A 26360-nucleotide genomic window follows, 5' to 3' on the forward strand; every position below is an offset into this window, starting at 1 on the left:
CTGTTGGAATCTGTAGTAACTATAGTGAAAGTGGTTACTACTGCAGAAGTGAAACGAGAAAATATAACTGTCTGTGCAACACTAAACACAGAATGGGATCCAGTAAAAAATAAAGGGATTCTGGAAACAGAAGAGTACATGAGTGAGGAAAATACTTCATTCTCATTAAAGTTTAACAGTTCTGGTCAAAATAGCTACAGGGGGTAGTTGAAAATCATAGAAAAGAAACTGCCAGATCATGTAGAGGACAACATTTCGAAAGTCTTCTGCCTTTCATCTTCAGGCCACTATGTGTGTGTAAGATGTTATCAGTCTTTTATAGTGTCCTGGTGGATTATGGAGAACATATAATGATGGGTTGAATTATCACTGTTTCTGATTGGAGGAGAGACTTCCCTGTAGATTCAGCCAATGGTAGCCACAGGTTACTCACCTCTAATCTGGAATCTCTGTTTAGTGAAGATTTAATAGTGCTAATATAAAATTATTCTTTGATTTTTCTTGTCTTCCAGAATTTGTCTATGTCAATGATTCTAATTTTCTCCCAGTTTATTCTGTGTCCAATTGATGCGGCATGCTCTGCAATGGCTGAATTTTGTGTTTTCATAAGTCTTTTACTATCTTTATGTTCTTTTACCCTTGTCTCAAGTTTTCTTTCTGTTTCTCCAATGTATGTATCATTACATGAACACAGAATTCCAGATGACATTTTGGAGATTCTCTTTGGTAGGTTGCTGTTTGTTTTTTACCAGAATGGACCTTAAGGTATTGTAGGATTTCCACTGGACTTTTATGTTGAATTTCTTGGCAATGCATTTGAGTTTTTCACTGAAGTGTTGGAGGTATGGGAGGTAAATGGCAGTAGCAGTGGTGACTTTCTGATCTTTTTCTTTCTGTCATGGACTTCTCCAAGGAGGTTTTGATAAAGGAGGAGGTTTAACCATTCTGCTTAAAACTATCTACAATCGTTTGGCATTCTGCTTCAATGGATGTCTTATTGAAGATGTTTTCTGCTCTCTTGTTTAGGCATTGGATTATACCATGTTTCATTGAAGTTATATGATAGAACTAGAGGTGTAGGTGATTTCTCTCCTGTAATGATAATCCATTATAAGCCAAGTGTATGGGTAATGGAAAATAAGTCACAGGGAATGGAAAAGATTTCAAAGAATAAACAATCAGTTTCTAGTACCTCAAAATTAATAAGTATGAGCCATATAACACTTGAGAAACCTGATAGGACATAACAAATTATCAGGATCAGAGTAAAATAGAGGTAAAAAACAGATTGGCAAGAAGAATCTTTCCCCTTCTTTAGCTGTCAGAGTCTTGGGAAGAAAAAAACTACCAGGATAAAGTACGAGAAATGTGTAATGATAAAGTCCTATGCACATGAATTGCAAAGAACTCTGACTGATGATGTCCATAAGCCAACAACAGAAAAAACACAATTCAAGAGAAAGGTTAAACAAAGAACACAAAGCTATAGACTCAAAAAGAGGATGAAACAATGCCTGTAAAACAACTTTAAGATCACAATTCAGTAACTGAACAGGTCATTTGTGCAGAAGAATATGAAAGGATTTTAGTAAATCTGAGAGAACTGGAGATTCAAAAACCTTCTGGTATTTTGAATACTTAAAAACAGTGGATAAGGATATCTTATATAAAGCAAGACCCTTCTCAAGCATATAAAATAGGATATAATAGATATTTTTAGATGAAGAGGGTTTAAATTCCCTTTTAATATACTACTAATGATCAATATTCCATTCCCATTGGTAAATGATCATGGCTGGCCTATGGAAAGATTTAGTTAAATACAGTGGAACCTAAGAAGTTAAACCCTTACATTTGGCAAAGGACTGCATAACTTTCAAGCATGAACATTGAGTTTCCAAAAATGTGGGTAGAGCATGTTTGACTGAGGTTGTCTCAACAGAAACTGCCAACGTGGAAGATGTAGAGGTGGACATTTTTGTAGATACTGAAGAAGTAAAAATTACACTTGAACTGGACAATAAGGTGAAATCAAGAGAACTCAACAGAGAGTAGAACAAACCATAGTCAGAACTTGGGGCAATAGCCAAATTGGGAAAAAGGCATACAGATGTAAATCTGTCCAGTCTTGAATGAATGGATCTACTGCCAAGGCTTGAATATGAGGAATTAGAGGCCAAACCAACAGCAGTTGAGAATTTAAACAAGTCACAAAGGCATTGATCGTTAGAGACTTGAACTGAGAATAAATCCACTGAAAAACCTCAGGATGTAGCATCCATTCTGATATGATGAGAATAAGCCTAGCAGAGAAAATCTAAGGTACAAAAACAAAGGTCTTGAGAATATGTGCCTCCTTGACAAGAGGTATGAGATACCAATGTGGAATTGTTGAAATGTATCATGATAATTTTTCCCCTCAAGAAAAACCTTGAAACATTGTCCAATGTATTGCAAAAAGTTGGAGAACATTGATATGGAGGGTAGATTTGTCTTCTGTCCAAGTACCTTGGAACTCCTTTCCTTGAAATAAGTTCCTCATCCATTAAGAGATGCATTTGTTAAGAGGTGGATCTTAGGATGAGGTGGTGGAATGGGTATCTCAATGGTAATGTTGCTTTGATCAAACCACCATTTTTAATCAATGATGTTGCTCCTTAGTAGTGAAACAGGATGATCCAAAGGATCAGAATGCATGATCAACTGGTTGCTCATTAAGAATTGAAGTGACCTCATGCACTCATCTCAAAAGAATGAGAGGTTTGAGGGATGCCCACATACCAAAGAGAAAGTAACCATTCATGCAGAAGAAGAAATAGACAAAAGTAAGTCTGAAAGCTCTTTCCATGGCTTGAAGCATGATATGTGTTCAGTGGGGTGCCAGGATATTTTCATTCAGGGGGCTGAGGTAAACTGTGAAGTGGGGCTTCCTAAAATGCCATCAATATGAAGTATAGATGGTAAATTATAATAATGTAAATACCAAAGTACATTTCAGAAAGGTGTGCTATTTTGAACTGCATTTTCAATACAGTTTTCATTGGAAACTCATATTCTGATTAATAATTCATTATTACAAATAGGGCATGTTGTAAAACTGTGGTCAGCTAATGGAAGTGAGTGGGGTGTGTGTAGTGCGGCTGGCGCCTGATCTCGATCAGGCTGAGCCATTCGTTAGCCATCTCATGAGAGTGTACGCCATGGTCAGCGGCTCAGTGATCATAATGCTTAAGGCATTCGAGACAGGAATCGAGCTCAAACAAAGCAAACCCATGGCTTGATATTAAATGGTCATAGTAGCACCAAAACAAAATGTCTAAATTGCAGTTTACCTTCACAGAAAGGCCAGTTTCTTCATAAGTTTACATTATTGATACAGGCCAAACTGTGATTGTAATATTGTTCTTATTATCATAAGTGAGACAAGCACCTGTTACAATAATGTAACTACTAAATTACATTAAATTAGGCACTTCTAAATAGCTTAATGACAATTTCAAAATTCATTCTAGAATTGTTTAGAAATATTATTTGGTCAGTTAACATGAAAGGTTATTATCTAATAATAAGTATAACATTAATTGGATTGTAAGTCACAATTTTATGTGTATGCCACAATCATCAGTACAATTTTGGATGACTTATACACAATGCAAAATGATCTCACAGAGGACACAACACCGGCTAAATGCTTCATAGTTTTGACCTATACACTTATACATGCATGCTATGTTTTACTTTTCAATAAAAGATAAATGAAATTAATAGGTAAATAAATACCTGTGAAACCTTTGGTTCGTCAAGTAAAATCCCTGATGATCTGTTGTAACTTCAAATCAATGTGGTTGTCTAATCTTCGTGAAAGCTCAAGATAGAATGGCATTACACAGGGAGCGACAATACAGCCCATGAGTTTTAGTGCATTCAGTACATTTCTATGGGACACATGACACATACTTCCGTCTTAATGAAGACGTTGAATTCTACAGATCTATGTCTCTTTGATGTTAATTGTTAAGCAACAACGACAATTGTGTTTTCCATATTTTATGAATATATGTAGGTAACAATATTGGGGGGCTGAGGGGGGCTCAAGAAAACAGATAAACCCTATTATGGAAACCAACAAACCTGGAAACTTTCCTCCACAAACTGTAGAAAACATTATATGCACACACCTAGACAAAAAGCAAAATCAACTAACAAAAGTAAATATATCTCACGATTTAAAAAATCATGAAACCATATACAGCTGCAAACCATATATTCCTGGCAGAAAATAACCAACATCTAGCAAAAAACTAGCAACAAAATATGACATTCCAGTTAATACCAAATTTATTCAAAAACCAGGTGCAAAACTAAGGTCTATACTATGTAAAAACTACACTGACAAAAACAACACCAACATTATTTATAAAATACAATGCGATAACTGCCACGACTTCTATATTGGAGAAACAAGTAGAAAAATGGAAACCAGATTCAAAGAACACAAAAAGTCACCTTCATATGTTTTCAAACACTGCAAATCAAATAAACACAACATAACCATAGAAAACACCCAAATACCAAATAAAGAAACACACATAAGCAAACACAAAATTAAGAAGCCTTACTTATACAACTGAAGCCCAAAATAAACCAATACAAAGGAACACCTTTATACCGATATTAATAAATATAATCAAACATCTAAGCACGCCCTCTACATTCTTACACTCAGTTACACAACCCCCCTTCAAACATGTGGTCAGCTATCGGTCAGTTACCTCTTTCTCTCTTTATGAATCTTACTATGACCGAAGAAGGTTGAAACGTTGTTCGCTCCTCTACATAAAAAAGTTTCTCAACTCGAACCAGCCGTTTTACATATATAGTATGTCTCTAGATTTACAATGCTAAAAAATGAGTTTCAAAACACAGATAACCCATTGTGTAACTTTGTGCACGACTTCAAACTGAATAAATAAATAGAAAAAAAATAGTTTAATTGGTTATTTGTAGAATTGTTATAAGAAGCATCCAAACCAAATTAAATGTTGCATTAAAAAAGTATACCAACAAGTAATATTGTTCTAAGTGGATAGGCTGTAAAACCATTTTCAATCTCTTCTGTGGTGATACATTTTGACTGCTTCATTTAGTTATACAGATCATAATTCCAACCAAACTTGTTTGTGTACACTGATTTTGCTTTGGATACTTCTTATAGCAATTTCACAAGTATCCAATCCTCCTTCTTTCTATTAAACATTTATTTTATTTTCCTATATATGCTATAGAGTACTTTGTCACTTTGTAAATAAGCTTTCGATACTATTGTTGTCTAACACACCCTTCTTCAATCGGAATTGGTCTCCCTTCATGACCTCTTCTACAAACATTTCTTGCTCACGTGATGTGTACAACTTTTTCATATTTATATACTTAAATCTATCATGTAAATTACATTGACTTAAACTCTGTTGTTTATTTGTAGTAAAACCATTTATTCATATAGAACAAAAGTGCAAAACTAAAATAAATTTGTTGTATCACCGAATAAATGACATAATGTGATAATTAGAGAATTGCACACATCCTATGCTAATTCAGATAAAAGCTAAGAACAAAACAGGGATAATTACTGTAATTATGAACCTGTAAACAACTGAACTTATAATGCTATATATATCGGGTTTTGATTCTTGTTGTATGTACAGCATAGATACCCCATTGTGTTGCTTTGTGCTGAAGTACAAACACAAAGATGTTACATTTAAGTTGCCCCATGGTGACATACTCAAAAAACTCCAAAGCATTTAGGCATTGAAATGTCTTTTTTACATTGCATAGTAGAGATATGAACTAAAAATTAATTATTTTTTTAAGTTTATGGACCTGTAGCACTAAAATTCTGTTGTGGTACAATGTGAGAAAAAGCACAGATAATCAATTATTTAACTTTCTGCCAAGAAAAGCAAGAGTCACATCAGTACAATATGTGTGCTTATAATGTATCCTAGTCACATGCAGAGTGTTGTGTCAGAGAAACATATCAACCAAGTAGAAATATGGAAACCAGATTCAAAGAACACAAAAAGTCACCTTCACACGTTTTCAAACACCTGCAAATCAAATAAACACAACATAACCATAGAAAACACCCTGATATTAAATAAGGAAACAAATATACACAAACGCAAAATTAAAGAAGCCTTACTTATACAACAACTCAAGCCCACAATAAACCAATACAAAGGAACACCTTTATACCTATATTAATAAATATAATCAAACATCTAAGCATGCCCTTTACATTCCTAAACTCAATTACACAACCACCTTCAAACATGTGGTCAGCTACCAGTTAGTAACCCTTTCTTTCTTTGTGAACCTGACAATGACTGAAGAAGATCAAAATGTTGTTTGCAACTCTACTGGTGCTTTCTCTACCCATACAAGCAGTTTTAAATATATAATCTTGGGATAGTTGCAAGTAAGACAAATCCAAGAAAACTGTGATCTGTTTAAAGAGATCACATGTTCCAATCTAGAGCCCCACAGGTGTTAAAGAGAATCCCATCCACTGAGAATTTAAATAGGCCTACTCCTGGTGGTATGCTGATCCAATAACATGGGGGACAAGGCATACCTATCCCATTGCATAACTGGGCAAATACTGGAAATCCTGAAGATCAAGAAATAACTATAGGGTCAGCAGAGGTAAATGTGTTTTAGAATACTCAACATCTTTCACTGCCAGTAGCAGTTCTTGTTTTGGAGTCCTTGTGTATACTGATCAAACAAACCTTTCATTTTATTTTTCAGTATTTAAATTTAAAACGTTAGATTCACCCATTGTAAGCCAATGATGTTATTGGGAAGCTAGCGTGGAGTCACAATCAGTGAGAGGAGAAATGGTAGTGCTCCACATTTGAGTGGTTCTAAGATTCATGCTAATGTGCACATTGTAATATAATAGATATGGTGCTTAACCCCAGGGTGAAGCCAAAGATCCAAGTTCTCCAGCTGCTATGCAAGTGAGATACACAACACAGCTTCACAAATATCAGGAGAATGTTTTTACAAAAACAGAACTCTCAAGTCTGCCTCTTTTTAATTACAGACTGAGATATGAAGGTTCATATAGAGATTATTATAATTTCATACAACTATCAAGTAAACATTGTATTCCTAATTAAGTATTTTGATAAAGTAAATTGGTAATAGAAATCAGGTACATCAAAAATATTTTTTTTTCTACCAATCTTAACCCACATCTTAGAAACCTCTTAACCTTTTGTGGTACTAAAATTAAAGTGGAAATCCCACAGGCACATTTGAAGAAAGGTTTAATCTAAAATAGAAAACAGTCAAACCTGTTGTGTAGTTTATGTTTAGAAATTTGGTTACTTAACTGAACTTTCAAAATGCAGCTCTTGGATTATACGATTCCATTTACTGTGTATGAAAATTTGTGATTAAAATAGCAACTGAAAAAGAAAAGAAGTTACTCCTGCTTTAAAGATTCCCTAATGGTAGCACCACCTAGAATTTCTTTTTCTTTAATGTATTTTCAATTTTTTGTGCTGCAGATGTGTCAGAAGATAATTATCATCAACCAATAGCTACAAAATTTTAATTTTCCTTTAAAATTAAAAAACTTAAATAATTATGATGCAGCAATGTTTTTTTATATTCTCAGCAAAATAAAATGAATTGTAAAAAATATATATTTTGTATGCTGACCAAAGTTAGTAGAAAGTTGACAAACTGAAAAGTTATTAACCCTAATTATTCCTTAACTTCTGAAAATCCTTACTTTCTTTCACCATCAATGGTTAACTCATGTTCCTGCCTTTTCTTGTCCCTTAATCAAAATTTTAAAATTAATTGGCAAATTTAGAAATGTAATAATTTGTTAAATCATTTAAAAAGGATATGTGTAATAAATCAAATCTTAATGTCTTACAAATGTTACTGAGTCACAACGGAAGTACTACAACAACAACATTGACTATGTGGTTTTATTAAACTCCATAACACCACTTTAGTAGTTAGGACACATGTGGAGTTGTTAATTTTTTACACGTTTTAACTAGTTTACATATTAGATCAAAATTTTAAAACAGTTTTTTTATTTAGGTATTTTGCTACCAAAATGTGAGGTGAAGTCTGGAAACAAGTGAATAAATTAAGTAGTAGCTGCTATGTTAAAAAACAACAATTATTTAAAAGTCAACTACCAAAAAAACTTACTTAACTATTGGCACCACTATTTTTATTGAATATTTTTGACATAGCAATTACTGTTTCATTTGTGATTAAATGAACTACTAAAAAAAAACTTCAGAGTCGTTTGTTGTTTTTTTTCTTTACCTCTGTTCCTCATCTGGCCTTTTGATAAGATTGAATAGAATATTCAAAAGCTTGTCTCTGTCTCTTGCTGAAGGATGAAGTCCAATAGTACAGAGTATAACAGGAATTAACTCCTAAAATAAAAAATAAATAAAAATTTGGAGAGTTCTGTTTTATACTTTTAAATACAATTAAAAAAAATGTCAATTTGAAAAGTACTTGCAATTTAATACTCCTATTTAATGTCTCTCACCTCATCACCACAACAACATTTAATGTCTCTCACCTCATCACCACAACAACATTTAATGTATCTCACCTCATCACCACAACAACATTTAATGTCTCTCACCTCATCACCTAAAAACATTTAATGTCTCTCACCTCATCACCTAAAAACATTTAATGTCTCTCACCTCATCACCTAAAAACATTTAATGTCTCTCACCTCATCACCACAACATTTAATGTCTCTCACCTCATCACCACAACAACATTTAATGTATCTCACCTCATCACCACAACATTTAATGTCTCTCACCTCATCACCACAACATTTAATGTCTCTCACCTCTCTTCGCATCACCTAAAACATTTTAATGTCTCTCTACCTCATCACCACAACAACATTTAATGTCTCTCATCTCATCACCACAACAATATTAAATGTCTCTCATCTCATCACCACAACAATATTAAATGTCTCTCATCTCACCACCACAACAATATTTCACAAACATTACTCATAAGTGAAGTTAAAAAAGCAAATTAAGTAATAAAAATGGAAACTGGGCTCAAACCAAAAACAAACTAATCATACTGAAATATAAGAATGAAGTCATATTAACTAACAGTAAATACAATACAAAAATATGAGCAAAATGAACATTCATTTTTATTTCATTTTCTATATACTTCAGGTTCTGTTTAAACTCAGTGCAGTGGTTTTGAAAAACGAGCATTAAAATTGTAAAACACTGAAAACATTTTACTCCATATCTATTATCTTACTTATCAGTAGAGATCATCATGTACAACATGTTATCTTACTTATCAGTAGAGATCATCATGTACAACATATTATCTTACTTATCAGTAGAGATCATCATGTACAACATATTATCTTACTTATCAGTAGAGATCATCATGTACAACATATTATCTTACTTATCAGTAGAGATCATCATGTACAACATATTATCTTACTTATCAGTAGAGATCATCATGTACAACATATTATCTTACTTATCAGTAGAGATCATCATGTACAACATATTATCTTACTTATCGGTAGAGATCATCATGTACAACATATTATCTTACTTACAACATATTATCAGTAGAGATCATCATGTACAACATATTATCTTACTTATCAGTAGAGATCATCATGTACAACATATTATCTTACTTATCAGTAGAGATCATCATGTACAACATATTATCTTACTTCAGTAGAGATCATCATGTACAACATATTATCTTACTTATCATCATGTACAACATATTATCTTACTTATCGGTAGAGATCATCATGTAGAGATCATCATGTACAACATATTATCTTACTTATCAGTAGAGATCATCATGTACAACATATTATCTTACTTATCAGTAGAGATCATCATGTACAACATATTATCTTACTTATCAGTAGAGATCATCATGTACAACATATTATCTTACTTATCAGTAGATCAGTAGAGATCATCATGTACAACATATTATCTTACTTATCAGATCATCATGTACAACAACATATTACTTATCATATTATCTTACTTATCACAACATTTATCTTACTTATCAGTAGAGATCATCATGTACAACATATTATCTTACTTATCAGTAGAGATCATCATGTACAACATATTATCTTACTTATCAGTAGAGATCATCATGTACAACATATTATCTTACTTATCAGTAGAGATCATCATGTACAACATATTATCTTACTTATCAGTAGAGATCATCATGTACAACATATTATCTTACTTATCAGTAGAGATCATCATGTACAACATATTATCTTACTTATCAGTAGAGATCATCATGTACAACATATTATCTTACTTATCAGTAGAGATCATCATGTACAACATATTATCTTACTTATCAGTAGAGATCATCATGTACAACATATTATCTTACTTATCAGTAGAGATCATCATGTACAACATATTATCTTATCTTACTTATCAGTAGAGATCATCATGTACAACATATTATCTTACTTATCAGTAGAGATCATCATGTACAACATATTATCTTACTTATCAGTATCATGTACAACATATTATCTTACTTATCAGTAGAGATCATCATGTACAACATATTATCTTACTTATCAGTAGAGATCATCATGTACAACATATTATCTTACTTATCAGTAGAGATCATCATGTACAACATATTATCTTACTTATCAGTAGAGATCATCATGTACAACATATTATCTTACTTATCAGTAGAGATCATCATGTACAACATATTATCTTACTTATCAGTAGAGATCATCATGTACAACATATTATCTTACTTATCAGTAGAGATCATCATGTACAACATATTATCTTACTTATCAGTAGAGATCATCATGTACAACATATTATCTTACTTATCAGTAGAGATCATCATGTACAACATATTATCTCACTTATCAGTAGAGATCATCATGTACAACATATTATCTCACTTATCAGTAGAGATCATCATGTACAACATATTATCTCACTTATCAGTAGAGATCATCATGTACAACATATTATCTCACTTATCAGTAGAGATCATCATGTACAACATATTATCTCACTTATCAGTAGAGATCATCATGTACAACATATTATCTCACTTATCAGTAGAGATCATCATGTACAACATATTATCTCACTTATCAGTAGAGATCATCATGTACAACATATTATCTCACTTATCAGTAGAGATCATCATGTACAACATATTATCTCACTTATCAGTAGAGATCATCATGTACAACATATTATCTCACTTATCAGTAGAGATCATCATGTACAACATATTATCTCACTTATCAGTAGAGATCATCATGTACAACATATTATCTCACTTATCAGTAGAGATCATCATGTACAACATATTATCTCACTTATCAGTAGAGATCATCATGTACAACATATTATCTCACTTATCAGTAGAGATCATCATGTACAACATATTATCTCACTTATCAGTAGAGATCATCATGTACAACATATTATCTTACTTATCAGTAGAGATCATCATGTACAACATATTATCTTACTTATCAGTAGAGATCATCATGTACAACATATTATCTTACTTATCAGTAGAGATCATCATGTACAACATATGATAGAGTTCCAACAACATTTTCAGGCCAATGATGACAAGGATTTTTTTACTTAATATCATACCTATCCATGCCAAATGAGCTATAATACTACAAAAAGTACTGATATATTATACATATAATTTGTGAGATACATTGCACAGTGTAAAATGCCAAATCAAGCATATACTTACTATTTTCTGTGGGTTTTTTTTTAACACCTTCTTCTGTGTTGAGTACATTTTATTGAATCTTTGTTGCAATAAAGTATCAAACATGTTAATAATTACCATCTGTGAATTCAATAAATTTAGCATGCACTTTATACACAGCCACTACCAGCATAATAAGCTTTTGATACTTCATAGTAAGTGACATCTATTAATTAATGACTTTCTTGAATTAACAGATAACCTGAACCATCAAACACACACCCAGAGCCATCAAACTAAGATTTGTCTTGAATGTACTAATACATATCTTGAGCCATTAACCTATGATTTTTCTTCAGTGTAATAATACATATTTTGAGCTATCAGACTATAATTTTCATTATTCTTTTATTGTTAAACAAAACATATCCAGAGCCAACAAACCATGATTTTTTTGATGAAATAATACAAATGCCAATTTCTCAGATCATGATAATTTTGAATGATGTAATACATAACCTAATCCATCAGAAAATTACTTTCTTGAACGAAATAATACACACACTGATCCATCAGGTCTGTTGAAAACACTTAACATCAGATAACCTAATGCTGAATTTAACTGTGATGACATACTCTAAATAGACACAGTTCAAACTTGAGTGAAATACCTATTACCTTTCCACTATTTTTAAAGTGGAACATCACATTCTGGATTATAGCCATACCTCTCGCTTTGCTAGGATGACATTTGGGACAATGTGAGGAAGGCAGCGACCCAACATTAAAACAACTTTCTCACATGAATCGACAACTTCAGCTACTTCATTGATAAGCCTGTTCTCCTGTGATATCTTGTGACCTAAAGCACTACTCATCAAAGCTCGACAAAATGCTTCAGAAACCTTCCTGTAACAACAAAAATGGTCCAAAATATATAGCCTATAAAAGAGCTATGAAACAATTTTAAAGGAATTTCCTCTAAGATTTTTACAGTACAATAGTCAATATGTGCCTTGTATTACTGTGGAGAACTAACAGTGGGAAAATAATAAATAGATATTTTGTAATTCATTGTAATTTATATGTAATTCTTTTGACTAAATAGCTCAGCACATCTTGCTATTATAATACAGTGGTCCCTAGTAGATACAACCCCTCCCCATAATGATGCACTTTCAAATTCAACTTTTTTGCTGTGCATGGAATGATTTTATGTTGATTTGACCTCCTACAAATGACTTCTTGATGGATACAACATACAACCATGGATATTTGGATAGATGACCTCTCCATAATGACTTTTTTCATATTAATGATGCAAGTTACACAGATATATGAATATAATGTATACAGTATGGAGGTATCCATGGACACTCAGAAGTGTTATCTTCACTCTGCTCATGGAATTAAGGTTTGTTCTTTTAGTGAATATAGTAGAATTTGAGCCTGTAGCCTAGATATTAAGTAACTTGATTATTATTTACTAGCAAGGTGTGTAGATCATAAACTTGTGGTTTGTCAAGCAACAGACTTGGCTAATTCATACAGTTAGCATGGCTAATAAAATGCCTCAAGGCATAAAGGAAAACTGTGAAAGGCTAAAGCTGAAAACAGGAAGTCACTGTGAAGTAGAAGAAGGTTCGAAGTATTGATATAGACCAAAGTTATAAAGAAAGCAACAAAGTAAACAAAGTATGGAAATTACAGATTTTGTAGTCAACTTGAAATTGTTTTAATACAACACATTACATTTTATATAGTATTTGTATTCAGAGAAAACTACCTTATGAGGTACTGACTATAGTCCAGTACTTATTTGTTTCAGATATTCATTCTTTTAAATATACAAAATGATCCCTTTTCAGAATTGGAGAAATTTTGGTTTAGGGCTGGGGTGTTTTGTTCAATTACAATAGCATCTTCTGATGTTTGGTTCTTTGTTTTATAGGTACACTGTGCTTTTTTTGAGGTGTAATATTGGTAAATATGTGACGTCTGTTGTTTTTTTTGTGAATCTTATTTCCTATTTTCTTCTAGCTTTTCAGATGTAGAAATCCAGACATTTGTTGTACATTATTTTATAACTTGATACAAAAAATCATGCACTGAAAATTAACAAAAACACACTTCTTGATAGAATAACTGCCAGACTCATGAACATTCAAAATGAGTCAGTTAAATGTGCAGAACAAAGATGGACAATTTTTTATTAAATAAATTTTGTGTCATTTTGTAATATTTTATACATATGTAATAAAAATGTGACACATGGATGTTTATGAAGTAAATGTGATTAATAAATAATTTTACATAAAACACAAAACAACTTAAGTTATCTTTATTGAACTGTTACTCATCAAAACTATCATCAGACAGTGTACCAATGTGTCACTTTATCTGATTTCCTATACAGTACATAAACCATTGTGCTCAACCCTTGGAAGTAGCAACTAGTACAGCTTAAACTTGGTCAGTTGTTATCTTATTATTGACCATTGAATAATGACTTTCTGTAAGGTGTAAATTTTTTTTATCCTGACAGAAAGGTCAGTTGTATCTAAGAGGGACCACTGTATTGCACATAAAAACTTACAATAAATATCTCAGCACCTCTAGTAGAACTTAAACTTGTTAACAAAACTAAAATTTGGCTTAAAATTTGTATCCTTTAATAACCACAAGAACCATTATTACAACATGCAAACCTACTCATAACTTTACAAATTCTGAGACTCATATCTTGAAATAATATAGTTTAAAAAATATCATCTGGTGACATGTCAGTTACCATCATACCTACAAAAGATGTTATCCTAATATCATCTTAACCAAAAACAGATTATCAAATTTAAACTCCAAAATCTTAATACCTGATGCCATGAATGTTTGACACGTCTACCTGTGGATTCACTACAATGGTTTCACTAGCATTGAGGTCATTAAGTCGCTCCTGAAGTTCTGTAGGTTCTCCTACTTCTAAAGATAAGGTGGCTTCATGTAGATGATCATCCGATCCAGCAGGGAATCTGGTGAAATCTGATGTTTCATCCTCAGGCACAGACACTACGTCCATCTGGGTATTATCTTCCATAGACTGGGTCATGTCACAAGAAACCTGAGATACCCAATTTAATTTTTTTGGTGTTTGAACTGGTGTTATCAATGGTGTTGAAGACTTCAAATTGTTGTGGCACTCCACTTCTCTATAAATAGCAATCTCAGTTTTAGTAACTAAAGGAAGAGAATGCTTTAAACAAGATGATTAAGAAATAACAAAAAAACACTTAAAGTTAACTTTTGAATCAAGCATATCATTTTACAGTTTATGAAGCTAGGGTAAGGTTAACACAGAAGCTGATATAAATGTATCTACAATGCCAAAGATGAAAGAATATCAGTCATTACAGTACGTAAAATTAGAATTTCAGCAATGGCATCTGGCTAACTTAACTCATTAAACCTGAGCAAAAGCTACCAGCATCTGGCCAAAAAATCATGGTTTACCCATCAGATAGTGAAACTTCTGATAACATCTGCATCTCTTTGTCTGAAAAGTAACTAAAACCATGTCACTATCACCAGACAGACCAGAAATGTTAAAAAGGTATGGTGATAATTATCAGGACATGAAAATATTTCCAGAAGAATGCTCAAAAAATGATAGGTTTAAAGAGTTTATCCTTATAACAATTGAAAATAGTTACAAAAACTAAATATATAAAACATATTTTGTGAAATAAACATATACGTAAATTGAAAACCAAAATAGCACATCCTGTCATTCATTTAAACCCTAAGGAGATGTATCATTACAAAAAAAATGGATTGATACATCATAGAACTGATTAAGTTTTATCCATTTGAAATAAAACAAACATGGTACAATTTTAAATTACCTCTGTAGACTCTTAACTTGTAACATAAGATGGTCATTTTCCTCATTTAATCTCTTCACTAGCTCCCTGAGTTTCTCATGCTTTTCCTCCTGAAGACAAAACTCATTTTTTTTGAAAGATTTTCAGACAAACATTTAATTCAACCACTGCTTATAATTTAGTTTAAGTTTTTAAATTGCTTTCATTTAAAATTTCTCTTTTATTATCAACATTATTGCATAATCTTAGGTTCAAGTTCAACACATAAATATATAAAAAATACTTTTCAATAAAAATAAAGACTACATGTAACATACATCTATAACTATTAAAATAAATTAATGACTAATTCATCAACTTATTATTTTGCTATTTTTGAATGACTTGGTGACTGTTTTTTAAAAATTTTAAAATTCTCCAAATCAATTTCCCACCTGAATAATCTTTAATTCACACTGTTTTATTAAGCCCGGAAATTCAACTACTGACAAAACCAACAATTCACAAATCAACCATGAAAGTATTCTTTAACAGTAAAAAAAAAAAAAAAGAATATCATAATGACCACACACACACACACAAAGTAGAAAATCAAAGATGTGTATATCATGTTTGACTCTTCGTTGTTCAACACGGTTACTTGTTGTCAGTTTTTGAATCTTTACATACATTTTTGTATAGTTTCTCACTGTAATTGTTTATGCTGTTTTGGTATCTTATCCTTACCAATGTCAGGTTACAACTATTACAGAATCTAACTACAATTTCACAATCTCTATTCAATCTACTATACCTTTTTTTATTTAATAGTAACTCAATAGACAAAAATTTCCTATATTTAACATTAAATTTTCTATTTTGTGCAATTTGTTTCTAACTCACTTATAAAACAAAATCTTTTTTTAAAAAAACAATGAGTATGTCTGATTTTACTAGGGCTTGAAATATTTAAAACATTGAAAAGTTGGTGCTAAACTAAATGTTACACTTATTAAATAAAATGTACTTCTGATATAAAGAATAAGAAATTAAGACTTTTTTCTACATTGCTATCACAATCAATAAATGTTTGATCAATACTAGGATACATGACTAAAAGAGATAGTTAATTTTTACCTAACCATAACATTAAATTTAATTACATTTGTAGTATAATGTGATTTTCTCGCATTCAATAGCAACACAGCATTCCATATCATGAATACATATTCACAAAATCTAGTTATAAATTTATGAAGCTGAAAGTCTAAATAAATTTTTATTTATGATCCAAAATTACAAAGAAATTCATTTGTGGAAGCTCAGCCTATGATACTTAAGTGGTATATTTAAGTTAGATTTACATCCAGTGCTTATAGACAAATTTCATATAGTGACTTCTTATATCTTATCTTAGAATACCAAACTCTAAATGAGATCAAACATTTTCTGAAGCATAGTGTGAGAGTTATAATTTGCTTATACTGAAAATGTATTTCCAATAGGTACTAACCTCTTGTCACATAAATAGCTATTCCCATTTAGTGATACCCTCCATATGCAAAATTTTTTGTATGCCACGAACATTGAGCTCCCACATACTCCATGATCAGCATGGTTTAACTGCATCTCATGAGGTGACCCTCCAGCAAGAGGAGTGCAACATACTCTTCTGATACACGTGACTCTCTCTGTTTGATTCTACCAAATTATCACTTCAAGTTTTGACACAAAAGGAAGCACTGGTTTTCAGTGGTGGGGAAGAGTGAGAGGAGGTAATTATCTATCAGACATACATTTTCAGCATAGGAAAATTACAACTTCTGATAAGGTATATTACCTCCACTCACATAAATAACTAGAAACTTCGTACTCAATATATGGAGAGACTGGAAAGAGGAAAGAAAGAAGCATCCTTCAAAAGCATCCAAAGAATACCCTAAAGGGAAGATCCTTGTAGTAGAGGATCATATGTATGATACCACACCACTTCTGTACTAAGTATACTGTCCAGTGTGGAAAGAGATGACAGACATAGGCAGTAAAAGGGAGGAGCACATCCAAAAGGGAGAGAACAATGGTTGGATTATGATCTGAACCACCCAATATCTGAATCTCAATCCCAAAGATGACAGTAATGTAAATGAGAGAAAAGAGAGTGTGCCCCAAGATGTAGAGTGGCTAGGACACAATGGACTATGTACAGCAAGACAATTGCATTCAAAACTCAGTCACTAGGAACCATCATCCATGTGGGGCTACAAAAAAGAATTATAGTGGTGGCAAGTCAGTTGCCTTCTGAATTTCAGCCATTTAGTGGAGGGTAGGAAAGAGGTTCATACCATCTTCACCTTAAGTTCAGGATTCCAGAGGGAGATATCATATCAACTGATCTGTGAGAAGGACACGTGAAGTAAAGTTATAAAATGTTTGATTAATCCACGGACTTAACATCTGGATGATCAGAATAATAAAGATGTGCCTCCCTGTATTGTAAAATATCCCATTCAAAACCAATCAGACAGAAAGCACCCCTAGTGGTGTAACATCATTGGTATATGAAAATATTTGAAAGATAGCACAAGAGGAAGAACATTTTCAATGGTGGATCATCAACCATGACCTACAACATGGCAGTAGTGAGCATGAGTATAACTAAGTGAAGGAACAGAGAAACCTGTAATACATGTGTGAGAACTTATGTTGACTGGTTCAGCTTTGAATCCAAAACCCAGTCACTGGGAACTGACATCCATGTGAGGCTAGGAAGGAACCCCAATAAAATGGGTGAACTGCAATTCTGACAGTTCATTCCAAAGCTATTACATCCCTTTGGATAGACCTGTTTAGTGATGGAACATCAGACTGGAGAAAAGTTCATCATCTACACCACCAGAACACCACCAACTTGCTCTCAACTGAATTGTTTTATCATTATTTGTATTGCATATGACTATCACATTCAGGAGGATGCCCCAATGGCTTGGAAATGGAAAGTGGTAAGAACTCTCATACTCCAATAATAGAAATAAAGGGATGAAAAAACAGCAGTGGAGAGTCCAAAAGAATGTTAACATTGGAGAAAGTGCAATGGGAAACCTAGTTTTAAAACAGACAACTCTAATTTACTCAATCTAATAAATAGCAGAAATGGGTAACTATCCCTTTTTGCTTTATACATGAAATCCATGGGGTAGTACAGTTTATTAATTAAAAAACCCTTACCTTACAAGAAGTAGGTAAATATATGTTACTGAAATCAAAGAACTATAAATAATAATATCAATACCAAAATTATTCATAAAGCAAAACAGTTTATCTGTCCAAAGTCAGCAGACTGTATTTCAAGTATGCAGATCCCTAAACCTGAAGCCCAACAAAGGTCACTTCATACAACAATTAATCTCCCAGTCCATTAAAGCTGATAATTACTCAGTAGAGTACAGCCACCTGGAGCCTAGATAATGGCAGTAGAAAGTAAATAACCTTTATGAAGTGGAAATGTAAATTTGATGAAAGCCAAAAAAAAATTTTTTATATTGAAAAACAATAAAGATAAGTTATTGTTTACAACTAGTAAAGTAGGAAAAATTATCTCCACTTCAGATGAAATGTCAAAAAAACAAGAGAGGAAAATAGCACAAACAAAAACATCTTGAAGATAGCACTGCCCCACAAGAAGTGATCATGGGGTATGTGGGAGCTCATTATTTGCAGCATACGAAAAAATTCTGTGTATAGAAGGCAGCACTGAATGAGAACAGCTATTTATCTGAGTGAAGGCAATGTGCCTTATTAAAAAGTTGTTTTCATTAAAAATTATTTGGTGCTGATAGAAAGTTTATCGGATCTTTATTAAATAATTGATGGTACTGATCTTATATGAATAGTTCAAGTTTAAGATGGTTACAATGTGCATTGTTTCAGTCTTCAAAAAAACTACAGCTTACTATGAGTACAATGTAGTGAAACATGCACCACATAAGGCCTTACTTTATTTAGGTTGATATGTAATTGAAGTTAAATAAATGTATCAAATAAATACAAATACAGTCAACTGAAACACACCAAAGTTTACCTGTAACACACAAAAATTCTACACTTCAGATGACTTGTAACAAAATGTAAAGCTTTAAACTTACTAGCTCAATCTCTGGAAAATGCTTTTCTTCAGTTTCTTTTAAGTCTGCAGTTTCTGTCTGAATCCCACTGCTACAAGTATTTCTTCCTAACCCACTGTATTTACAATAGTTTTTGTACAAAGATAGAAGTTCTGGAGGTTTTGGAATGTTCAGTCCAACATCATCCCAATCTTCAAAATCCTAAACAAAATATGTATAGTTGCTTCACAACAGATGTGTGACCACACTAATACTTCTGTTATTTCTGATATTAATATTAACAATGATCTTTAAACATTGAACAATTTTTGGAAGTTATTATATAGTAACAAGCTTCCACTGTATCCTATTAAAATGACCCACAGACTTGTTACAAAGTGATGGTTTAATGAAAACTGTAGAGCAATTTAAACAATATGCTCTCTAAGTTTTCTGGGTAGAGTACAACAACTTATCTAAAATTCATATTCCCAAAAATTAGATATGAAAAGTCCATCCAAACACAATTATGCCCCTTATTTTAATTTAGTTACCTTAATTAAACAGAACTATGACTATTGCATAAATCATTGAACTCTAACCAGTGTCAAATTGCTGAATTAAAAACATCTAGATTTACATGGATTTTCAAACAGATAAAATACTTTATATATCATCCAATATATTATTAATCTATTGCATAAGTAACTTAAAGTTTCTTTACATAATTTCACAAGAAAAAAAATCACAAACAATATCTAAGAAGGTCAAAGCATTGTTCTCTGTTTTATTAGTAAAAGTATTAATGCCCATACCAGCCATCCTGAGATACAATATCTAACCAAACCAATGAAAAATTAAAACAAAAAGACATGAAATAACATGCATCAGGTAAACTTGAAATAGAATAATCTGAAATATGTTTGTTTGTTTTTTTAAATTTTGTGCAAAGGTACACAAGGGCTTTATTTGCTAGCCATCCCTAATTTTGCAGTGTAAGACTAAAGGGAAGGCAGCTAGTCATCACCAACCACTGCCAACTCATGAGCTACTCTTTTACTAACAAATAGTGGGATTGATTGTCACAACTAAATGCCCCCACAACTAAAGGACAAGCATGTTTGATGTGACAGAGATTGAACCCACAACCATCAGATTACAAGTCAAACACCTTAACCCACCTGGCCATGAATCTGAAATATACTTGCATTACAAAATGAAACAATAACTTCATAAAACTAATGTGAAGAAGAACAAAAAACTATTGTATAAATTTGCTAGTAATATTATCCAGTCCATGACAGCAAAAATAGAAATATAGCTAAGTCATTGTATCCTGCTACCAACAGATCAAATACTGAACATTAAAATGTTTGATATAACTTAAAAAAAAAACAATACATTAAATAAGATTATTGCCAATGATATCAGTTTATTTTTATTTTCATACTTAATAGCAAATATCCTCAGTAATGACAAAATAGATAATTTAGAAATTTTTGGTTGTTGATAAGTTAAGACAACAATGCATAGTAAGCCTAATTTATCTCTCACCAATAACAAAAATGAAGTATATAGCCTTTTTAGTTAGTTTGTAAATTTACTGTAATTTTTATTCTATAGCATCATCTTGCTTTATAAGTTTGAAGATCATTAAAATAGGTCTTTTTCTTTGATGTTAAGGACGAAAAACAAAACATCCAACCAAATTATTGGTTTCAGGCATGTCCTTGTCAGGCCACAGAAATATCCAATGAAAGGAAAAAATATCTTGTAAAAATATTTTTATTAAATTAAGAATTTGTACAGGTGTTAGAATAGATGAAAAGTGTTGTTTCATTCTTAATTCACTGTCAAATAAGTGAGCTTCATAGCTTTTAGTTGAAATGATGAAGGCAGATTACAAAAATTCACTATATGTAGGCCTACACACTTCTAATGATTCAAAGGCATTTTGCACAGAATTTGCTGGTCCATGGGGTACAAAGGTTGAGAATCACTGACATAAGAACAGTCTTTAATAAAACTTTGCTCTTTTAGAAATTCAGTTTTTACTTTTCTACTATCTAGTTCTAATTGAATTGTTTTCCTAATTTATTGCAAATCCCAGTTTTAAATAACAGCAACCTAATTGGCCAGTTAAAGGGTTCATTATATGAAGTGTCAATCATGTACCTCAGCACTGGTAGTCTTGAATTTCCGCGTTACACTAGTAAAGTATGTTCACATTGTGGGTGAATAAATTAGTTCAGATATAGTTTATAATTCTACTTTATCAAACCAACTTATGAATATTTTTCTCTCATTATAATATATCTTTTAAATATTATTAAGTGCTTTGCTTTCTGTTTTTGTCTATTCTTACAAGTTCTACAAAACAAAATATTCCACCAAGCATAATCTAGTATTTATGCATAAATCTAAAATATAACCAATATATAATTAATTCTCAAAAAGTGTTCTCAAAGGTTTATTCAATGTAATAAAACAGATATGTTAATATGGAAGTAAAAAAATCTTTTTCATATCAAGAATTCCATGAACAGTTTTATATCCACTATAAAACATCAAATAGTAAGTTAGACTTTGTCAAGTGTCAAGCTCATCATCAGATTTTGTTAAGATTCAAACACTCAGGCAGTTCTGAAAAAAAACTATACAAATAATCCAGTTATTTAAATGTTTCGTAGAATATTAACTGTTGAAAAATGCACAGATATAAGTTGCCATAACAAACACAATCCACACTTAGAATTTTTACATGTGTAAAAATAATGGAAATGTTAAAATTTATAGCAGTAAAATAGTTACATTATTTCTTACTGGGTTCTGTAAAATGAAAATGAATATTTACTTAGAAACTTCGGAAGAAAATTTTCAGTTTATAAAATGCCGTAGAACTCTGTAGGTGAAAAAACACAAATTTTGTTTGCTTGAATGTTGAATTTCACACAAAGCTACTCAAGGACTACAGTTCCTGTGCTAACTACTTCCAATTTGGATGTGGTAGGCTAGAGGGAAAGCAGCTAGTCAACACCATGCACCACCAACACTAAGATTATTCTTGTCAGACCAAAAAAATGGAATTTGACTGTCACTCTTATAATCCTTCCCACAGTTCCACTTGCAGAGTGCAATTTTTATATCTATTTTGTTTGGCAGTAGCAAGATGTGAACACAGTAATTTATTATTCTTATCAATATACTTTCTCCTGTAATAAAAGTAATAATGTAATACAACCAGCACTTTAAATCTATTACATAATTAAAACACAGTTACCTGATCTTCATTCTCATCTGAAAATGTTATTGATGTTAGCTTGTAGCTATTCTTCATTAAATATTCATTAACTAGAAAGTTCAGGGCTCTCTTCTCATGAGGTTTCACAGGCTCATCTGTTACTGGAAATTCTCCATTTCCTTCTGGAGTATTAGGATCTGATTCTTGAAACAAAATAAATCAAACTGTCAATGAAGCATCAATATTACTCTTTTGAATTTGAAGATTCCAATTTCAGAATGAGAGAAATAAAAACTTATTTTTGTAACTGAATGTTATAAAATTAATTTCAAAGAACACATCACTGAAAATTTCTATAATAATACAACTTTACCTTTACCCTCTAGATCAGTTGGATTCAATTCTTCCAAACAAACACCTCTCAACTCACTGTTAAATTAACTTATTTGTGATTATATTCTTAGTACAAGAAAATGAATCTAATATCAATACCAGTATCCTGATTAGTCTGATTTTTCTTACTTATTCCAGTCTTTTATATCCCACTCAACTGTCCTTAGAAATCAGTGATGTCGAGAAAACCCACTTGTATCATCATCGTAAACCTGACGATGACCAAAGAAGGTTGAAACGTTGTTCGCTCTTCTATGTAAAATATTTTCTTAACCCAAATGAGCCATTTTTGCATATATATTTGTCCTTAGAAATATGTTTGTCTCCTGATACCCTCCACCTCTGTCTTTGTGCCTTCTATCCTGATACTGTATATAAGCACCTCATTCAGACAATATTGTTACTTTTCAAGACTGACCCAATCTGTAGTCTCTAACAATGTATTTTAGTGGAGGAGAAACGATGGAAAAATGTCAGTAGAGGCAAGTATTACCTAAAACACATCTTCAATTAAGGAAAATGTTAACTTCTAAAACATACCACATCTCACTTTGATAACTAGAATCCCATTCTAATAAGGTGGAGGGACTAGTAAGGGCATTATCTGTACAGAAAGTATCAGAATACATCATGTGAAAACAAGTGGTACCAGAGTGGGAAAACCTCACCACATCCAGAACAGGCATACTCTTCACTCTGAATTTAGTTCTTGAATCAAAGGTGGAACTGTGCATGAGCAGTCATCATTACAGATCAGTTACAACCAGACAGCTAAGGTTCCACTACTTGGGTTGGAATTAAGGGATTTTGGTTCCTATATCTCACATTGGTGGCTTAGGCAACCAGACAGCAACGCACATATAGACATACTTTCAATTGTATCTGAACTATCAGAATGGGAACAAGAAATTAAGCAATACTGAACCAGACAAACATTCTCTCCTATAAGAAGGAGCCCAAAAAGCACCATCCCAGGTTCAGAATGACAGAATCATATATGCCTTACTCAACCAAAGAAACAAAACTCATCTGATGTAACTGTCAATCTGGTGCAATCTACAGGAGGTAACAAGGGGATGGAATAAATCATATTTCATACCCTAGATAACATACGAAGAGGAGAGAAGGTTGAGAACAGTAATTCTGTTCTGTCCAGATGAAAAGCAGCTTTTGCCAGTAGTTGGGTGATCCAATAAAAGGCCAACCCACTAAGTACAGTTGCAAAATGAGAGGCAATCCAACTGAACCTTGTGATGAAACATTTATTCCATTGCAAGAATCTATATGGATTGAGACAATGGACCTGCTATTGTAGGCATTATCTGTGCAATATGACAAGCAAGAAGGGTGATAAGATAAAAATTAATCCCAAGAAAGATGATGTCGAATTTGAGAATAAGGAGCCCAAGACCCCATGCCTCCTTGGTGAGAAACATAATACACCACTGGAGAACAGTCAGAGTGAAGCTCGACAATTTACCCCTTAAGAATTCCAGACTGTGAAACCTTACTTCTTGAAGACCTATAAGGATGAAGACACTGTGCATTGTCCATGCATACTCTGAAAGACTTGAATGTTGGTATATGCATCCTATTCCTAAAACAAGGAGGCATTTGTAAAGAGAATGAAACTCTAGATGTTCACTGATGTAAGTAGAAATTATCACAAGATAAATATCAACTGCGGCAGTTGAGTAATGAAGCTACATTTTCCCCCCCCAAAATGAAGCACAGTATAAAAACATCAGTCAAGACTATGTTTCCAAAAAAAAAAATTACTAACACTAAAATGATGTAAAATATACAACAATGTGTTTAACATTAACCTAATGATAAGAAGTAACAATAATGAAAGTCTCACACCTGTTGCAACTGTTAAGTTTGCTCTAAGTCCCTTGATGGTCTCTTTAGCTTTACGAAGTTCAAACTCCAGAACTAAAGAGAAGAAAAATAATAAATTGTCAGCGTTTATCTATAACTGTTACTAAAATTTTATATCCCATATACTTCCAATAACAAGAGAAATTATTACCTAATTGCCAGAAATACATATTTAAAACCTACAACCTATAACATTTTTCACCAACAGTTAAATAACCTGTCACTGTAACATACATGCTGTCAATACATAGCAACTTGAATTTCAAATGTATATGCTGGCAATAACACCTGTCTACAAGTTTACACACTTCTGTTATTTTCCCTGAACTTATTGAACTAGATAAAATAACAGGTAAATTGATGCAGAAATTTCCAGTTCACATTACAATAAGATGAGGTGTTACTCATTTCTTTTATCTTTGTTGTACCTACCAAACTGAGGGAAATGATGAAAGAAGGATAAAATACACCTCAAGTCTAAATATGTGTTCCATGATGAATAATGTTCACTTAGAAACTTCAGTGATAACTTTAGCACATCAAGAATGATGGATATTTAAAATCAAGTAATAAAAATTAATTAAAAAATTATCTGAGATTCAATTGTTAAAATTATAGAAGAAATTACAATATCTCCAAATTAATTTTCAGAAGAAAACAATGCACTTCATTATACATTTTTTAAAGATCTATTTTAATACATAAAATTGTATAAATGTAATTTTCTTTTGCTTCAAGGCACATGTTCTTTACGTACTTTGTTAAAATGAATAATAACTAAAAAGGTACAACAGAGTTCCATAATATCTTCTTACTTGCAACTCTTTCATCAACTTGTCTTTCTCCATCATCAGAATAACGTGCAAAGTCTAAGGAGTCAAAGTCTGCACACTCGTTCTTCTTGCTAATAAAAAAACAATGATGCATTTATGTCAAAATTATTGAAATTACCCAAAGTAAAAAGTAAAGAATGTATGAACTACAACATGGTTCTCAAACCAGATGTAAAGTAGTTTGAACATTCATGTCTTATTCCAAATATAAAATAAAATACAACAAAAA

General features: G+C 32.1%; 1 protein-coding gene across 1 annotated transcript in view; it reads right to left on the bottom strand.

Annotated features, from left to right (window-relative positions):
- The window catches only part of LOC143236460 (RAB11-binding protein RELCH homolog), a 62965-nt gene that overhangs the window by 35498 nt on the left and 1107 nt on the right, over positions 1 to 26360 (bottom strand). Inside the window, 9 exon segments of the mRNA XM_076474741.1 lie at positions 8365 to 8477; positions 12555 to 12735; positions 14700 to 15032; positions 15726 to 15814; positions 19826 to 20005; positions 23064 to 23227; positions 25281 to 25352; positions 26114 to 26176; positions 26179 to 26202. Of these exon segments, the coding sequence (XP_076330856.1) occupies positions 8365 to 8477; positions 12555 to 12735; positions 14700 to 15032; positions 15726 to 15814; positions 19826 to 20005; positions 23064 to 23227; positions 25281 to 25352; positions 26114 to 26176; positions 26179 to 26202 (1219 nt within the window).

The sequence above is a fragment of the Tachypleus tridentatus genome, chromosome 13 (assembly GCF_004210375.1).
Source record: "Tachypleus tridentatus isolate NWPU-2018 chromosome 13, ASM421037v1, whole genome shotgun sequence".
Classification (NCBI taxonomy): Eukaryota; Metazoa; Arthropoda; class Merostomata; order Xiphosura; family Limulidae; genus Tachypleus; species Tachypleus tridentatus.